General features: G+C 49.9%; 1 protein-coding gene across 6 annotated transcripts in view; it reads left to right on the top strand.

The window, feature by feature from the left end:
• The window catches only part of YAF2 (YY1 associated factor 2), an 80,591-nt gene that overhangs the window by 59,935 nt on the left and 3,162 nt on the right, over positions 1-17,494 (top strand). Inside the window, exon 5 of one of the 6 annotated variants that reach the window (XM_089304045.1) lies at positions 13,613-13,655. The exons of 4 other annotated variants lie outside the window; for them this stretch is intronic. In XM_089304045.1, the coding sequence (XP_089160171.1) occupies positions 13,613-13,655 (43 nt within the window). Of the gene's footprint in view, positions 1-12,903; positions 13,092-13,612; positions 13,656-17,494 lie in introns of those variants that run through there. One more of the 6 variants, XM_089304046.1, reaches the window with a different exon arrangement.

Raw genomic sequence — 17,494 nt, 5'->3', positions numbered from 1 at the left:
TTGACAGGAGATGCAGGCTTCTAAGTGGTGTCTTAACTCCCTGCCCCACATTGCTTGCCCCAGGCTAAAATATGTTTGAACAGTTTATGCTGAATTTCTCTGTTCAGTTTATTTGGCTCTGTCCCCATCCTTTCTTCCTGTGTTCTGCGTTCCCATGTCCCACATGAGAAACCACTGTCTACCCAGAGATTTCTTTTTTTGTTTGTTTGTTTAAAGATTTATTATTTGAAAGAGTTGCACGAAAGAGAAGGTCAGGCAGAGAGAGACAGAAGGGTCTTCCATCTTCTGGTTTACTCCCCAACTGGCTGCAAGGGCCGGAGCTGCGCCAATCCAAATCCAGGAACTAGGAGCTTCTTCCGGGTCTCCCATGCGGGTGCAGGGGCCCAAGGACTTGAGCCATCTTCTACTGCTTTCCCAGGCCATAGCAGAGAGCTTGTTTCCGAAGAGGAACAGCTGGGACTTGAAACAGCACCATATGGGATGCTGACACTGCAGGCAGCGGTTTACCCTGCTATGCCACAGTACTGGCCCCTCCCCAGAGATTTCTAATCAAGCGTTTCGTCACCTGTTTCGGTGTAACAGATTTCACCCACTTGGGAGTGGGCAAGCTGAGTGGTCGTGGCTCTGGATGTTTCCTGAAGTCACAGTGTGGATGGCAGCCAAGGTGCAGTCATAGTCCTGCCAGCCCGTCCATTGGCTGTGGTCAAGAGGAGGCCTCACTTCTCACCGTGTGTCCTTCTCCAAAGTGCTGTTTGGGCGTCCTCATGACGCCACAGCTGGCTTCCCCGCGATTGAGTGACTCAGGAAGGAACAAGCTGGAGTCACAGCGTCCTGAGGACCTGGGCTCAGAAGCCCTGCTCTGTCATCTCTGCAGTGCTGCTCTGCGGATGCATCAGGGAGGTCCAGGGTGGGAGGACCACACAAAGGCGTCACTGCCAGGAGCAGGAGAGTGGGAGCTGCGGAGCACTGACATGCAGGCCGGATGGAGAAGCCAAACAGCTGTGTCTTCCCAACTTAGCCCGACTTGATCCTGTAGCACTGCTATTTTGTTAGAAGATGCAACATAGGAAACTTACTGAACTCTCACAAAGATACTGGTTTTTAGTAATGCCGCAAGGGATATAAATAAATAAATGTTATGTCTTCATATCTGTGGATACTTACTGTAAGTTAGTGTGTTAAGGTGCTTTCATGTTATATGTATTTTTAAATTCCTTTTAGAAAGGAGGAGTGGGGGAGCATCTGGCTTGTGGGCCTGTAGGGCCTGTGACATCATCTGGGTAGGCGCTTCCCAGACATGTGCGTACAGGACTTGAAATTCAGTAATTCTGTAGCAGGCTGATTCTTCAGTTGATAACTTTGTGTGGCCTGCAAATGATGTTGCAGATATATAACAGCCCTTGCAGAAGAGATTGCCCCCACCTGTTGAGTAGATAAGTATCAGAGTGAGGTTCAGCTCTAGGCAACGTTACTTTGGAGTCAGGCTCTTAAACATTGTGCCATCATACCTTCGATTGTTTGTATCCTTGGAACACAGGGGATATATAAAGTATTCCATTCATTCTGATAATCAAAACAATCATGCCACATCAAGCGTAATGAAAACACGAAGTGGTTATCATTCACGAGCTCCACATCTGTGAAAGGGGTGGTGTTCCCCAGGATCTGCTCATGAGCTTGGACTGTGAGCGGGGCCCTCGTTGAACTCCTCCTGCTCCTCTGTTAACGGACGGATTTGTGGGAAGCGGTGGCTTGCCCAGGTAATTCTGGATATTGGGATTGAACTGAAGCAGTGCGGATGTAATGCCAGTCAGCTTCCTGGTTACTCTTAGTGGGAGTCAGTCTGCTTTGTAGAGAAGGAGAGAGAGAGGAGGGAGATCTGTTTGCTGGGTCATTCCCCAAGCACCACGATGGCCGAGTCTGGGCCAGACTGAAGCCAGAGCCTGGAACTCCACCTGCATCTGCCATGGGGGTGCAGGGGCCCGCACATTTGGTTCATCTTCTGCTGTCTTCCCAGGTATGTTAGCAGGGAGCTGAATGGGAAGCAGAGCAGCTGAAGCTCAAAGCAGTGCTCCAGTACAGGATCCAGCATGGAAGGTGGTAGCTCAACCCGCTGCACCACAACACCAGCCGACTTGGTGAATTTTTAAATAGTATTTCTTTATCTGAAAGGCAGTGTGACAGAGTGGCCTTGCATCTGCTGTTTCATCCCCCAAATGACTGCAGGAGGCAGAATTGGGCCAGGCTGAAAGTCAGGATCCAGGAACTCCATCCAGATCTCCAGGCAGCTGGATCAGAAGTGGAGCAGCCAGGACTTGAGCCAGCACTGTCACATGAGGTGTTAGTGTCGCAAGCAGTGACTTAACCTGCTGCGCCGCACTGCTAGTCCCAGCTTTGTGAACTTTTTTAAAAAAGCTTCTCCCTCTATTTTTTTGATGGCTTATGCATCACTTCTTTTTTTTTTTTAGATTATTGGTATTTATAGACAAAATAATTTACATATTTATGAGGTACAATGTAATATTTTGGTACATGCATACATTTTAATGATCACATTAGGATAGTTAGCAATCCATCACTTCATATATTCAAGATTTATTTGTAGCATAAACATTAAAAAGTCTCAGAAAGCTTCTCTTAATACTTTTTTTAAAAAGATTTATTTATTTGTTTGAAAGTCAGAGTTACACAGAGAGAAGGAGAGGCAGAGAGAGAGAGGGGCCTTCCATCTGCTGGTTCACTCCCCAGTCAGCTGCAACAGCTGTACTGATCCGAAGCGAGGAGCCAGGAGCTTCTTCTGGGTCTCCCCTGCAGTTGCAGGGGCCCAAGGACTTGGGTCATCTTCTACTGCTTTCCCAGGCCACAGCAGAGAGCTGGATCGGAAGTGGAACAGCCAGGACTCGAACTGGCAGCCGTATTGGATGTCTGCACTGCAGGCAGAGGCTTGGCCTACTATGCCACAGTGCCAGCCCAGTAACACTTCTGCTAAGTATAAAGTATAGCTCTGAGATACCTTAGACTTCTCAGTTTTTGATGACAGAATTCATCAGTGGGATGCAGAAAAGCATATATTGCTCTTGTTTTGTGAAACTTCACTTGGTTTGCCAGACGGATACTTTGTTTGAAAGTTTTTCTGCAGTTAGGCTGGCGCCACGGCTCAATAGGCTAATCCTCCGCCTTGCGGCGCCGGCCCCCGGGCTTATAGTCCCGGTCGGGGCACCGGATTCTGTCCTGGTTGCCCCTCTTCAAGTCCAGCTCTCTGCTGTGGCCAGGGAGGGCAGTGGAGGATGGCCCAAGTGCTTGGGCCCTGCACCCCATGGGAGACCAGGAGAAGCACCTGGCTCCTGGCTTCCGATCAGCACGGTGCGCTGGCCGCAGCGGCCATTGAGGGATGAACCAACGGAAAAGGAAGACCTTTCTGTCTCTCTCTCTCACTGTCCACTCTGCCTGTCAAAAAAAAAAAAAGAAAAGAAAGAGAAAAAAAAGTTTTTCTGCAGTTTTGATGCTTGCCTTTGTTTGACAAAAGGTTATTCTGGATAATGCTGGTCAGTAGAGGCAAAAAGGTATTAAGTGGTTTTCAGATCCTTGTCAGTGCCCATGCTGCCTGCATCTCTCCTTCCAGTTCTTGGACACAGATGCCACACTTGGACCTTTGCTCTCTGTGGTTCCTGCTGGTCTACTTTGTGTGTTTTGTTGAGGCCCTGCTTACTTTCACATGAGTATTTTGAATTTTGGCATTTGAAGCATTATTTTAATCTCTACTTTTATGAGGTAAATCAATTTTTATGAATTTGATTATACATTACACAGTAAGAGCAAGATTTCTCTGAAAAGTCAGAATCATATTTGATTTCACCAGGCTGCCTGTGGAGTACCTGGTAGCCTAGTGGAGCCCATTAGTGGCACTGAGATCCTGCTTCGAGAGTGTCAGCGTGACCCTGTCCTGGGACTAGTTGTTAAAAGAGCTGTAGATCTGCTCGTTACGCCTGCAGGCCTGGCTGATGAACGCCACAGAGAGGTACGTGGAAGGAGCAGCTCTGCACACCTGCTGAGGGCTTTGGCAGCCAGCATCTTCCCTGGCTGAGGCTGACAAGTAGGGAGAGCAGCAGGAGTGGGGACACGAGCAGAGAAACTCTGCCTAGGAGGAAGCAGAGCTCAGAGGGCTGTCACAAAGGAGGGGACAGCACCTGGCACTGCTGGAATGAGTGAGGGGCAGATCAAGTGGTGATCAACTTCAGTCACCCCAGGCAGCGGGCAGCTTGTCACACGCTGACGGGGCTGTGGTCTGACGGATGAATTGTGCAGGTGTGGTGTGAGTTCAGTGAGTGCTGTAACTTCTGTGTGATATTTCACAATTCAGACGACCGGAGCCAGGTGCACAAAGAGGCCATACAGATTACCCCTAGAACGGCGCTGCTTGAGCAACAGGTGTTTGCTATCGCACAGTTTGTGGGTTAAGAAGCCAGTACAAGCCGGCGCCGCGGCTCACTAGGCTAATCCTCCACCTTGTGGCATCGGCACACCGGGTTCTAGTCCTGGTCGGGGCGCCGGATTCTGTCCCGGTTGCCCCTCTTCCAGGCCAGCTCTCTGCTGTGGCCAGGGAGTGCAGTGGAGGATGGCCCAAGTGCTTGGGCCCTGCACCCCATGGGAGACCAGGAGAAGCACCTGGCTCCTGCCTTCGGATCAGCACGGTGCGCCGGCCACAGCGCACCGGCCGCGGCGGCCATTGGAGGGTGAACCGACGGCAAAGGAAAACCTTTCTGTCTGTCTCTCTCTCTCACTGTCCACTCTGCCTGTCCAAAAAAAAAAAAAAAAAAAAAAAAAAGAAGAAGCCAGTACAGGGGTCTGCAAGGTTAAGCATCAGCCTGCAGGTGCTGGCATCCCATATGGGCGCCAGTTTGTGTCCCAGCTATTGCACCTGTGATCCGGCTTTCTATCTGTGGTCTGGGAAAGCAGCGGAAAATGGCTCAAGTCCTTGGGTCCCTGCACCCATGTGGAAGACCTAGAAGAAGCTCCTGGCTCCTGGCTTTAGATTGGCTCAGCTCGGCCGTTGCAGCCACTTGGGAAGTGAAGCAGTGAATGGAAGACTTCTCTTTCTCCCTCTCCCTCTCTCTGTCTGTAACTTTGCCTCTCAAACAAATCTTTTTTTTTTTTTTTTTTGACAGGCAGAGTGGACAGTGAGAGAGAGAGACAGAGAGAAAGGTCTTCCTTTGCCGTTGGTTCACCCTCCAATGGCCGGCGCGCTGCGGCCGGTGCACTGCGCTGATCCAATGGCAGGAGCCAGGAGCCAGGAGCCAGGTGCTTCTCCTGGTCTCCCATGGGGTGCAGGGCCCAAGCACCTGGGCCATCCTCCACTGCACTCCCTGGCCACAGCAGAGAGCTGGCCTGGAAGAGGGGCAACCGGGACAGAATCCGGCGCCCCAACTGGGACTAGAACCCGGTGTGCCGGCGCCGCTAGGCAGAGGATTAGCCTAGTGAGCCGTGGCGCCGGCCTCAAACTAATCTTTAAAAAGAAAAGCCAGCTACAGTGGAGCTGATTCAGGACCTCTGGCACGCTGCAGCCAAGGTCCAGGAGGGGTTCCTTCGAGGCTCTTCCTCTGGAAGCAGGGCACAGACCCTGTGTCTGCTGTCTGCAGGAGGCTGCCCTCATTCCTTAGCCTGTGGGTCTCCATAGGATGTCCAAAGGCGGCAGAGATGGCAGTGTGAGTGTTGCTGTGTTCTGTTTGTTAGACGCACCTTCCTAGGCCCAGCCCACCACCAGGGAGGGGATTGGCCCAGGGCGCAGAGCAGGAGTCAGGCCTTGGGCAGGCTGTTCAGAAGACAGACACAGAGGAGAGAGACCGGTCACAGGTGCTGCACTAGTGAGCCCTCCATAAACAAGTGGTACAATGGAAACTGAACTGCGAAAGAGAAGATCATTCTCTGGACAAGACTTGTCCTGGTTGAAATCAGGCAGGTCTTACCAGTGAGTACCATCTGGTCATCCCTACCATGGCGGCAGTACTGGAATGCAGCAGTGTTTTCCAAACAGCGTCTGTTACTGCTGCCAGGCCCTGTCTTCAGAGAAGTCGGAGCATGCAGCGTCGATGTGTTCAGATCTTCGGTTCTCCACTCTGACGTTGCGTTAGCATCAGCTGGGAGACTTCACAACCAGCCAGGTCATGCAGAGTCCAGACCGGGGGTGGGGGGAGGGCAGACAAGGGACAAGGATTTTGGGAGGTTTATTTATTTATTTATGTTATTTACTTATAGCCAGGAAGGCTGCCAGCTCTGGGCCCAGTGGTGTCTCCAAAATTCCTGGAGATTGGGCTTTTCAGAGGTCATTAAGACTAAATGAAGTCATAAGGTTGGGGTCCTCATCCCATAGATTGTGGCCTTATGAGAAGAGAGAAAAGGTCTCTGTGTGAGCAGTGGGGAAGAAGAGACAGAACAAGGGATGTCTCCATGTGTGTAGTTGGAAGGAACAGGGAGAAAGAGACAGAAAGACATCTCTGTGTGTGCAGTGGGAAAGAAGGGGGCAGGGAGAGATTTCTCCAAGTGAGCAGTGGGAAAGAAGAGGAAGAGGGATGTCTCCATGTGTGTAGTTGGAAGGAACAGGGGGAGAGAGAGAGAGAGAGAGAGAGAGAGAGAGAACGCACACGGGCGGGAGGGAGAGATGTCTATGCAGTGGGAAAGAACAGGGAGAGAGAGACATCTCTGTGTGTGTAGTGGGAAAGAAGAGGGGGGAGTTTCCATGTGTGCAGTGGGAAGGAATGGGGGGGGATGTCTGTACAGTGGGAAAGAAGAGAGAGGGAGAGAGAGGTTTCTATGTGTGCAGTGGGAAAGAATGGAGTGGGTGGTCTCTGTGTGTGCTGTGGGAAAGAAGGGAGAGGGGGAGAGAGAGAAGGTTCCAAGTGTGCAGTGGGGAAGAACGGGGCGGGGGTGGTCTCTGTGTGCCGTGGGAAAGAAGAGGGAGAGAGGGATGTGTCCGTGTGTGCACTGGAAAGCTCTGTGAGGACGCACTGAGAAGGTGGCGTCTGCATGCCGGGAAGAGCAGTCTTTGCAGAAGCTGAGCCTGCCACACCCGGGTCTTGGACTTCACAGCCCCACAGCTGTGAGAAGATAAATTGCTGCTGCTGGGGGCAGCTTGGAGGATGGCAGCACCAAAACAGTGGGTTCCGGAGGGGAGCGTGGAAGACCAGGTGGGAAGACAGGCGACGTCGTGTGGGAGTTGTGGGCTGAGCACGAGTTCCAGGTCTCATTTTCAGCCCCGTTGTACTCCTGTTGCCAAGCACAGTTGTAACAAGGCACAGGCCGGGAGGAGGACCTGCCGGGCACGGGCGTTGTGGAGGTGGGCAGGGGGTGTCACTGGTGTGAGATTGAAGGCGGCGTGGAAAGGAGCTGCAGGGGGCAGTTAGATGTGGGTGGGTGAGTGAGAGAGGACAGTGAACCAGCTTCCTTCCACTTGCTCTGAGCAGAGAGAGTGGAGGGCTCCTCAGCGAGTTGGGAAGAGTGGGGGTGCGGATGGGGTGCGTACCTGAGAACATTCTGAGGTGCTGCTTGATTTCCGGTGCACCTGTCAGGGAGGCAGTTATGCAGGGCTGGGCTTTAGGAAAGCCTTCGGGTAGTGATAGCAGCATGTGGATCACTTGTTCTCATCCATGGATGGATGGTTGAAACTGCTTGGAAACTCTCCAAGAATCTGAGCCTGGCCCCAGCCGTACGGCTCTCATTAAGTGAGCTCAGGGTTCCTGTTTCACTTGATTAGTGGTTAGGTTAAACATTTTTTTAGACAAATTTTATTGAGGTGTAATTGACATACAATAAGCTGCTCAATTGAAGTGTGGAATTTGCTTAGTTTTGACGTGTTAATACACGTGAATCCATCACTGTCCATCATCTCCAGAGCTCTCTGTGCCCCTTTTCAGTTCCTCCCCTGCCCTGCCCACCTGTCTGCTTGCTCAGCACCCACCTGTCTGCTTTGTGTCGCTGTAGTTTGCAGGTTCTAGAAGAGACAGAGATAGAATCACATTGTGTGGACTCTGTGCAGCTTCTGTACCCAGCCCCGTTCTTTCCCTCTGTGCTGCTGAGTGGACCCCACTGTAGGGGTGGGCCCCAGGTCCTTCATCTGCTCACCTTGGAGGTCCCCTGTTTGCAGTTTTTGGTCATGACCAGTCAAGCTGCTGTGGACATTTGTGTGTAAGTTTGAGGTGGTCCTGTGACTATATCCCCTTTTCTCAGGTGTGTCTCTGAGTGCGTGGCTGAGGCCCGTGGATCCACGTTTCAAACCTGGGAGTGGGAGGTGGGGGTCACGTGTCCTTGAGGAATGACTTTATGCACGGCAAAGATGCAGAAACTACTGTTCTTATTAGAATTAATGCTGGTTGTTACTTTGAGTGCAGAAGTTTTTTTCTTGAATGCTTTTGTTGTTACAAATCTTACTCTGGAGAACTTAGCAAACTTTAACTTTTGTCTTCTGGCCATGGATATTTTTCTAAAGCATCACAGGTGAATCACAGATGTGGCCAGGGTTGAGAACCGTTGTGAGAAGACAAAGTCGAGCACCATGTGAGGTCTTAGAGCAGTGCTTGCCAAGCCCCACGTCACGGGCGAGGCCTGGCCTGGGAGCTGGCCAGGGTGTGGCAGCTGTGGGCTGCTGCTCGGGATGGAGGCCCACTCTTGCCGTAGCACGGTCTGCCGGAAGGCTGCGTCCTGTGGTAGAAGTTGCTGAGTGAAAACTGAGCTTGGACCTGGTGGTGAGGCAGGAGAAATGAGAGGTGAGGGGTGTGTTTGGAGCTGAGTGGGGAACTTTGCCAGGAAGGGAAGGGTGATGAACTTAGCTACTGCTATCGGAAAAGGCTGAGGAGTCAAGCCCCACAGCTGGCTCTGGGATCTGGCCAGCGGATTCCTGGTGACCTTGGCAGAAAGGCTTTGGGAGAAGTGGTGCAGAAGCTGGGTGCTGGTGCTGTGAGCCCACAGAATGGGAGGATGGGGTTCGGAGACCCGGGGTACAGACAACTGAGGCAAGCAGACATGGGGCAGCGGCACAGGAAAGAGATTCTTTTTCTTTAAGGTAAGAATTACCACAATGATGAGCTTTTATGCTGCCGGGAGTCACCCTCTAGGCAAGGTTGTTGCAGCAGGAACACTAGCAGGAGCGGCTAGTGGGCATCACTGTGGTGTACCTGGGTAAGCTACTACCTGCAGTGCCAGCATCCCCTATGGCTGCAGGTTGTAGTCTGATCCAGCTGCTTGCTCACATGGCTGGGAAAGCACTGGAAAACAGTCCAAGTGCTTGGGCCCCTGCACCCACATGGGAGACCTAGAAGAAGCTCCTGGCTCCTGGCTCCTGGCTCCAGGTCAGCCCAGCTGCAGCTGTTGCTGCCATTTGGAGAACAGCAGATGAACCACATCTCTCTGTCTCTCCCTCTCTCTCTGTCACTCTGCCTTTCAAGTAAATAAATCTTGTAAAAAAGGTAACACATCCTTTGCATTTTTCAGGAACACTGAAAGAAGACACAGTCCTGGCCAAAAAAAAAAGCTGTTTTGTTTTGTTTTGTTTTGTTTTGTTTTGTTTTGTTTTGTTTTTTTGCATCTTTATTTGAGAAGTAGAGTTACAGACAGAGAGAGGGAGAGACAAAGAAAAAGGTCTTCCATCTGCTGGTTCACTTAATGGCCGCAACAGCCGGAGCAAGCTAGAGTGAGCTAGTTATTCCCTAAATGCCTGCAGTGGCTTGGCTGGGCAGGGGCCAGAGCCAGTAGCCAGGAACATGGTCTGGTCTCTCATCTAAGTGGCTGTGGGTCAAGCAGTGAGCCATCACTTTCCCCTCGGGTCAGGAGTCAGGAATCCACCTTGGGTGCTCCAGAATGGGATGCGGGCGCCTCTCCGCCAGGCTGATGCCTGCTCTGCTGCCAGCGTTTTCCCTCTTAGTTCCCAAGTTGTGTTCTTCATCCCCAACAACAAAACGTTTTAGCAGCTGTTTATAACTCTTGGATTATCACGAAGTCCTAGAATTGAGTCTGTCAGATTGAGACCTGCAGGTCCGGTTGGAACTTCCCCAGGATGCCCAGGAGGGGAAACTAGGAAATCCATGCAGAGGACTGGACAGCGCGTCACACTGTTAACCCTTTGCAGGCTGTGTGGTGTTAAAGCTCCCAGTCTTTCTAGTGCAGTGGCTTCAAATGCATCTTTAAAAGCAGCTTTTCGAGATGTAATCCAGATACCATGGAATTCAGCCATTTGAAATGTACAGTTCATGATTTTCAGTCTACTAAGAGCTGTGTAGGCACTGTCAGCCTCACAGTCCATCAGTGGCTGCTCACCATTCCATTCCTCGGTGCCCAGCCTGTCTCTGTGAGTGTGCCTGTGCAGGACGTTTGTGCAGGAGTCTGTTGTGACTGTGTGATGTTGTCAGGGCTCATCCAGGTTGTAATACCTGTCAGTAATTCATTCCTTTTTTTTTGACAGGCAGATTTAGACAGTGAGAGAGAGAGACAGAGAGAAAGGTCTTCCTTTTTCCATTGGTTCACCCCCCAAGTGGCTGCTACGGCCAGCGCGCTGCGCCGGTCCGAAGCCCGGAGCCAGGTGCTTCTCCTGGTCTCCCATGGGGTCATCCTTCACTGCACTCCCAGGCCACAGCAGAGAGATGGCCTGGAAGAGGAGCAACTGGGACAGAATCCGGCACCCTGACCGGGACTAGAGCCTGGGGTGCCAGCACTGCAGGCAGAGGATTAGCCTATTGAGCCGCAGCGCCAGCCTTTCAGCCGCTTTTAACTGTGTCATCCATTAGGAGGATTGTAGCTCTGTGGTAGTTTAAAAAAAATTTGTTTTCATTTTATTTGAAAGACAGGGAGAGACCTTCCATCTGCTGGCTCACTCCCCAAATATCTGTTACATATAGGGGTTCAGCTGGGCTGAAGCCAGGAGCTTCAGTGAACTCAGTCCAGGTCTCCAGTTTGGGTGGCAGGGACCCAGGTACTTAAGCTCATATCTGCGGACTCCCAGGATATACATGAGCAGGAAGCTGGAGTAGACATGGAGAAGGCAGGACATGACCCAGGCTCTTCATTATGGGATGTAGTCATCCTAAGCGGCATCTTAACCACTGTGCTAAATGCCCGCCCCATGCTTAAAAAATTCAGGTCTCATGTTGGCTCACAGAAAATTACATGGCATCTAAGGGCTCATGTTGTAGCACAGTGGGTCAAGCTGCTGTTTGCAACATTTGCATCACGTGTCAGTTTTGGTTGAAGTTCTGGCTGCTCTACTTCAAATCTAGCTTCCTACTAATGCACCTGGGAAGGCAGTGGAGGATGACCGAGGAGCTTGGGCCACTATCACACATGTGAGAGACCCAGATGGAGCTCCTGACTCCTGGCTTCAGCCTAGCCAAGACTTGGCTGTTGACCATTTGGGGACAGAGCCAGACCCTTTCACATCTCTCCCCCGCCCCCATCTTTTCTCCTTTCTCTGTCACTCTGCTTTTCAAGTAAATAAAATCTTTCTTGGAAATTGTGTATTAATCTGCATTACTACTGGAGTTAGGAAGAAGCCAGGCCTCTGCAGACCAAATCACCGCCTTGTGTTCTGTTCCGTGAGGTTTCTGCCCCTCTCTTCCCGAGGCAGCTGTCATGGGAATGAGTATCAGCAATGTTGTGGGATTTATGTGAGATAAAACTAACAGAATCTCAGATCTGAGATAGGATCGTGCCGTCAACCTAGATTACTGATCATGCGTAAATAGACCAACAGAATCTCAGATCTGAGATAGGATCGTGCCATCAACCTGGATTACTGATCATGCATAAATACCCTGTAATTGAGGTAGTTTATAGTTGGTGGTAATCTTTTTTCTTTTTAAAGATTTATTGACTTAGTTGAAAGGTAGAGTAACAGAGAGAGGGAGAGACTGAGAGATAGGGATCTTCCATCCACTGGTTCACTCCCTGAATGGACTCAACTGCCAGAGCTGGGCCAGTCCAGAGCCAGCAGCCAGGAGCTTCGTCTGGGTCTCCCACATCTGTGAAGGGGCCCAAGGACTTGGACCATCTTCTGCTGCTTTCCCAGGCACATTATCAGGGAACTGGATCAAAGGTGGAGCAGCCGGGACTCAAACTGTTGCCCATATAGGATGTCGGCACTACAGGCACTGGCTTTACCTGCTCTGTCATAGCACCGGCCCCTGGTGGTAATTGTTTTCAACATTCATCGTTTTGTCTGGTTTACCCTAGTGCATCCCGTAAGGCAGTCAGAGCTCAAGCTGTGGAGACTTGGCTATCTTGTTCTGTCTCATGAAAATTCACACTAGGAGGTGTATAAAAGAGGGTTAATTTTACTTAAAAAAGAGGAGGCCTTAAAAGTTGAAATTCAGAGTTACAATGAGAAGGAAAACTGTTTTGTAGCTACAGAAAACTAAAATCTGTTGATGTAGATTAAGAAAAAGGAATGGCTCCTTACCCGAGGTTCTGCCCTTGGCGGCTCTGGAAACTTGTCACCTTTCTCACTGAGCAGTCTGAGTTACAAGGTAATAATACAAAGAAAGGAAGGGAAATTAGAACTTCTGGTTTGTGCCATTTATAAATATTCATCAACATTGAGTAAAGAACCAAAGATGATTATTCTAATGTAGTAGCAGTTAAAGAATTAGTTATAGGTTATGTATATTCTAATTTACACACACACAAATGATTTATTATTTTAAAATTGGTCCCAGTTTTAGTATTTGAGTTCCTTTTTTGAGCAGTTCCACTTAGAAACATTGGTATTTCATGTTGGTTCTTTCTTGAGGTCTTCAAAGGAAAAGCAGAAAATTTCCATAGTTTTTACAATTACCATATGTATCTCTTGGGCACTTTTATAAATCTAGCATATATAATTAATGGTTTTCCTATATCTTGAAATATTTTGTTATTTTATTATTCTAGGAATTACTTCGTCTTTACTAATCTTTTATACCCAACCTTATAAAAAAGAGACCAAAATAATGAACTCCTGGCTCCTGGCTTCGGATCGGTGCAGCTCTGGCCGCGGTGGCCATCTGGGGAGTGAACCAGTGGATGGAAGACCTCCCTCTCTCGGTCTCTACCTCTCTCTGTAACTCTGTCTTTCAAATAAATAAAATAAATCTTTTAAAAAAAATAGGATGGAATAGTTGTATAGCACACATTGAGTGGAACCCAAGATAACAGGTAAATAAAAGGTGACAAAACCAGCAGCCACTAGCAAGAGGTGCAGATAACGTGACTGCCGTCAGACCAACCGCTGTTCCAATGTCTCCATTTGCTGGCTAAGGCTTCCCTGACCTGGGGTCCCACGCTGTGGCACAGTAGGTTAATCCTTCACCTGTGGCACTGGCATCTCATATGGGTGCTAGTTCTAGTCCCGGCTGCTCCTCTTCCAAACCAGCTCTTTGCTATGGCCTGGGAAAGCAGTAGAAGATGGCCCAAGTCCTTGTGTCCCTGCACCGCGTGGTAGACCTGAAAGAAGCTCCTAGCTCCTGGCTTCAGATCGGCTCATTTCTGGCCTTGGGGCCATTTGGGGAGTGAACCAGTGGATGGAAGACCTTTGTCTCTGTCTCTCCCTCTCACTGTAATTCTACCTCTCAAGTAAATTTTTTTTTTTTTAAATCTGCAGATCCAGTGTGTCTGTGCCAGCTTCATCTGGCTCTGCTGCTTAGGTCAGTCCTCTCCTGGCTTCCTACCACTCACCTTCCAGATACCCCATTTCTCTGCTTGCTCCTCTCTTGGTGCCGTCTTGGCCCTGCTCTGGCCCAGGCCACCGCAGGTTACATGTGTTCTTCACCAGAAGCTCCTGCATACTCACTCTCCTCCGCTGACCACACACTGGCTGCATCCTGCTTGCTGCGTCTGAGGAGCGGTCTTGCAGCTGGTGTCCTGTTCAGTCCCTTGGACCGATCCAGTCCATTCTCTTTGTGCACACATTTACAGAGTACTTTCTTCTCACCACGGAGAGTAAGCCACTTAGAAGAATTCCTGATTCCTAACTCATTTGAAAAATAAAGTATTCATTGAACTTGGCCCCTCATGGTTTTGTAAAGCAAATCAAACTGCTCACCTATTTCCATTTTCAGATTTATGGACCATGAGGAGGAGGTGATGAATGCTAGCAAGATGTTGGAGAGAGGGAATCTGTGAAATGGGAAAACGACTTGGTAGCAGTTGTGTTGTAGGAGTTGGGAGTGGGCCCTTGGGATCATGCCTTCAAACATCAAGGTAGGGCTGAGGTGTTGAGCCAAGCAGCACATAGCTGGCTCCCAGCTTGGAGGCCCTTGCTGAAGGGTGGGGCGTGCGTAATCACGTGATGAAAACATCCAGTGTGAGCAGCAGCATCGCATTCCAGAACATGTGGGGTCTTCAGTGAATCTAGAAAATCCTGGAAGAACGTTTGATTTTGTTTTTAAAGGAGTTCTGCTTTGTACTTATGAAAGCAAATACCAGTACATTTTATACATCTTCAATAATCACAGGCACTAAATAACTGAATGTGTCAATTGCAAGAAACTTAGGGATTTCTACTCTAGTTCAAAATAATACACATTTAAATGTCATTTTATTGTAATTTAAGTTAATATTTATAAATTGATGTTTCCTTACATTTTGAGCTAGAAGGAGTGACAGAACCAAGGGGAATAAGTGATGCTGGCAGAGTCACAGGCTTGTGGAAGGCAGACCCAGACTCCTAATTCCTCATGAGAGAAAATGACGATGCCTTGTAGCGGCTTTTTGTGTTAAGTGACTCACTGTTCACCAGCCACAAGCCTACACAAACCTTTCTTTTTTTTTTAGATTTATTTTATTTATTTGAAAGACAGAGTTACAGAGATAGAGAGAGAGCGAGGTCTTCCATCTGCTAGTTCACTCCCCAGATAGCTACAATGGCCAGAGCTACACCGATCCAAAGCCAGGAGCCAGGAGCTTCTTCTAGGTCTCCCACGTGGGTGCCAGGGCCCAAGGACTTGGGCCATCTTCCACTGCTATCCCAGGCCATAGCAAAGAGCTGGATCAGAAGTAGAGCAGCCGGGACTCGAACTGGTGTCCATATGGGATGCCAGCGCTTCAGGCCAGGGTTTTAATCCGCTGCACCACAGCGCTGGCCCCATTTTTTTTTTCCCCACAAACTTTTCCTCAACCTTGCCACAGCTTGCAGGTTGATTCCTCCCTCTTCCTCCAACATAGTGAGCAGAGAAGCTAAATTCTGCAGCTCTTTGTCATCCCCCCCTCCCCATCAGTGTCCCTCCCAGGGTGACCTGAGCGTAGAGGCCACCCTGCTCTTTGGTTAACAGGCATCTTTCTTCCTCTTGGCCCTGGGTGTGCTCAGCCATTTGTTCTACAGCAAAGCTCCTTGAGTGTCTGCGGTTGTTCAGCACTGTGCTAGGTGTCGTGGCACACACTGTCGAGAGAGGGAAGCAGAAACAGCAGCTCCCACTCTCGCACTCCCTGTGTTCCCTATTCCCTGTAGCAAGAGTTACACAGAAAAAAAGGAGGCAGAGAGAGAGGTCCTCAGTCTGCTGGTTCACTCCCTATATGGCCGCAATGGCCAGAGCTGTGCCAATCTGAAGCTAGGAGCTTCCTCCAGGTCTCCCACATGGGTGCAGGGGACTAAGGACTTGGGCCATCTTCTGCTGCTTTCCCAGGCCACAGCAGGGAGCTGGATTGGAAGTGGAGCAGCCAGAGCTCGAACCAGTGCCCATTTGGGATGCCGGCACTGCAGGCAGTGGCTTTACCCGCTATGCCACAGCACCGGCTCCCTGGTGGCACTTTTGTAACCCGGATCCAATTCATGAGGGCGCACCTCTAACTATCATGTAGGACTTCTGGGAGGCACAGGTAGTCAGACTAAGGCATCCCCCACAGAGTGTTCGCTGCAGAAGGGCAAGGATGTCTGTGTGTTCTGCTCAAGCAGTTGCTGGTTGAGAGTGAGGGAGGCCTTGATTCTGTTCCTCAGCGGTGCTGCTGTGGACGCTTCCCTGCCCCTGCACCTTCTGCTTAGATGCCGCAGGTCCTCGTGAGGTCCCAGCATGATTTCCTTGGCGACTCCCCTCATTTCTGGGTAAATCAGACTCCTTAGCTTTCACTGCTGGGTTCCTTTCTGTCTGTCCAGCCTCCCTTTTTTCCACTCTCTCCATCTTAAATTTATGCTGCAGTCGTACTGAGACCCCAGATGTCCTCAAGCTGCTTTTCAAAGGGTGGTCCTGGAGCAGAGAAATCAGTGTGTATTCATGGGCTGCAGCCACGGCCTACTGGATCTGATGCTTGGCCAGGGTAAGCAAGCTGACCACACCTTCCCGGTGACTGCACAGCGCCATCTGAGTCTGTTTCTAAAACTGACTTTGTTGACAAACTCAGCCTTTAATCTCACACACACACACACACACACACACACACAATTTATTTGATTGGTTTGAAAGGCAGAGACAGAGATCTCCTTTAGCCATGCTTGCAACAGCCAGGTCAAAGCCAGGAGCCAGGAACCCCATCCGGGTCTGTCGTGGACAACAGAGATGACAGAGACCCAGCTGCTTTGCTGTGACCTGCTGCCTCTCAGGTCCACATCAGGGGACGTGGACTGGGAGGGCAGCCAGGATTTAAAGGCACTCTGATCAGCGCCGGATGCTTGCCCCAGTAGTCTTAACGTTCACTATCCCTTTTTTTTTTTTTTTTAATTTGACAGAGTCATAGATAGTGAGAGACAGAGAGAAAGGTCTTCTTTCTGTTGGGTCACTCCCCAAATCACCTCTGTGGCCGGCGCTGCACTGATCTGAAGCAGGAGCCAGATGCTTCCTCCTGGTCTCCCATGCAGGTGCAGGGCCCAAGCACTTGGGCCATCCTCCACTGCCTTCCCGGGCCACAGCAGTGGAAGAGGAGCAACCGGGACTAGAACCCGGCACCCATATGGGATGCCGGTGCTGCAGGCAGAGGATTAACCACGTGAGCCACTGCACTGGCCCTCAGTATCACTTTTATCTGTGTGACTTTAACTCTGATTTCCCTCTCAGTCCTGTTCTTTCGAACTGTGTGGACATCTATCCTGTATATCCTTCCAGTAGATCAGATGAGGTAGACTCTAGGCAAAGTTTGCTGTCTGTAGCCTGAGATCTGTTTTGCATACTATTTCCTATTGGCAGCCTTGAAGCTTTGAATCTTCAGTTGTGCAGTATTTTCTCATTTACTGTTTTGATTTGCTGTAAAGACACACACAAACACACACTCATTTGCAAGATTTTTTTTAAAAACTCTACTAACCAAAATATTTCCCAGGCAATAAAGTTAGCAGTGTTTGTAGATCATCTGTTAAATATTTTTCTTTGTCTCCCTTTCTCTCTGTTTCCCTCTGTGTTCCTTAAGATCTAGAGACTATAGGTTTGGAATCATGACCTCAGCTTCCCAAGTTGTGTTCTAAAGCTGGAGGGGCCCTTGACCTTGGGTGCCAGTAGGGTGATAGGTTGTACTGGCAGAGGCCCAAAGGAGAAGCCAGGCAGTATTTCTGGTATCTGTG

Source organism: Oryctolagus cuniculus, chromosome 9, assembly GCF_051225735.1.
Source record: "Oryctolagus cuniculus isolate XC-2025 breed Fujian yellow rabbit chromosome 9, ASM5122573v1, whole genome shotgun sequence".
In the NCBI taxonomy this organism is placed as follows: Eukaryota; Metazoa; Chordata; class Mammalia; order Lagomorpha; family Leporidae; genus Oryctolagus; species Oryctolagus cuniculus.
The sequence above is the reverse complement of the archived record's forward strand: the minus strand, read 5'-3'. Positions and strand labels throughout refer to the sequence as shown.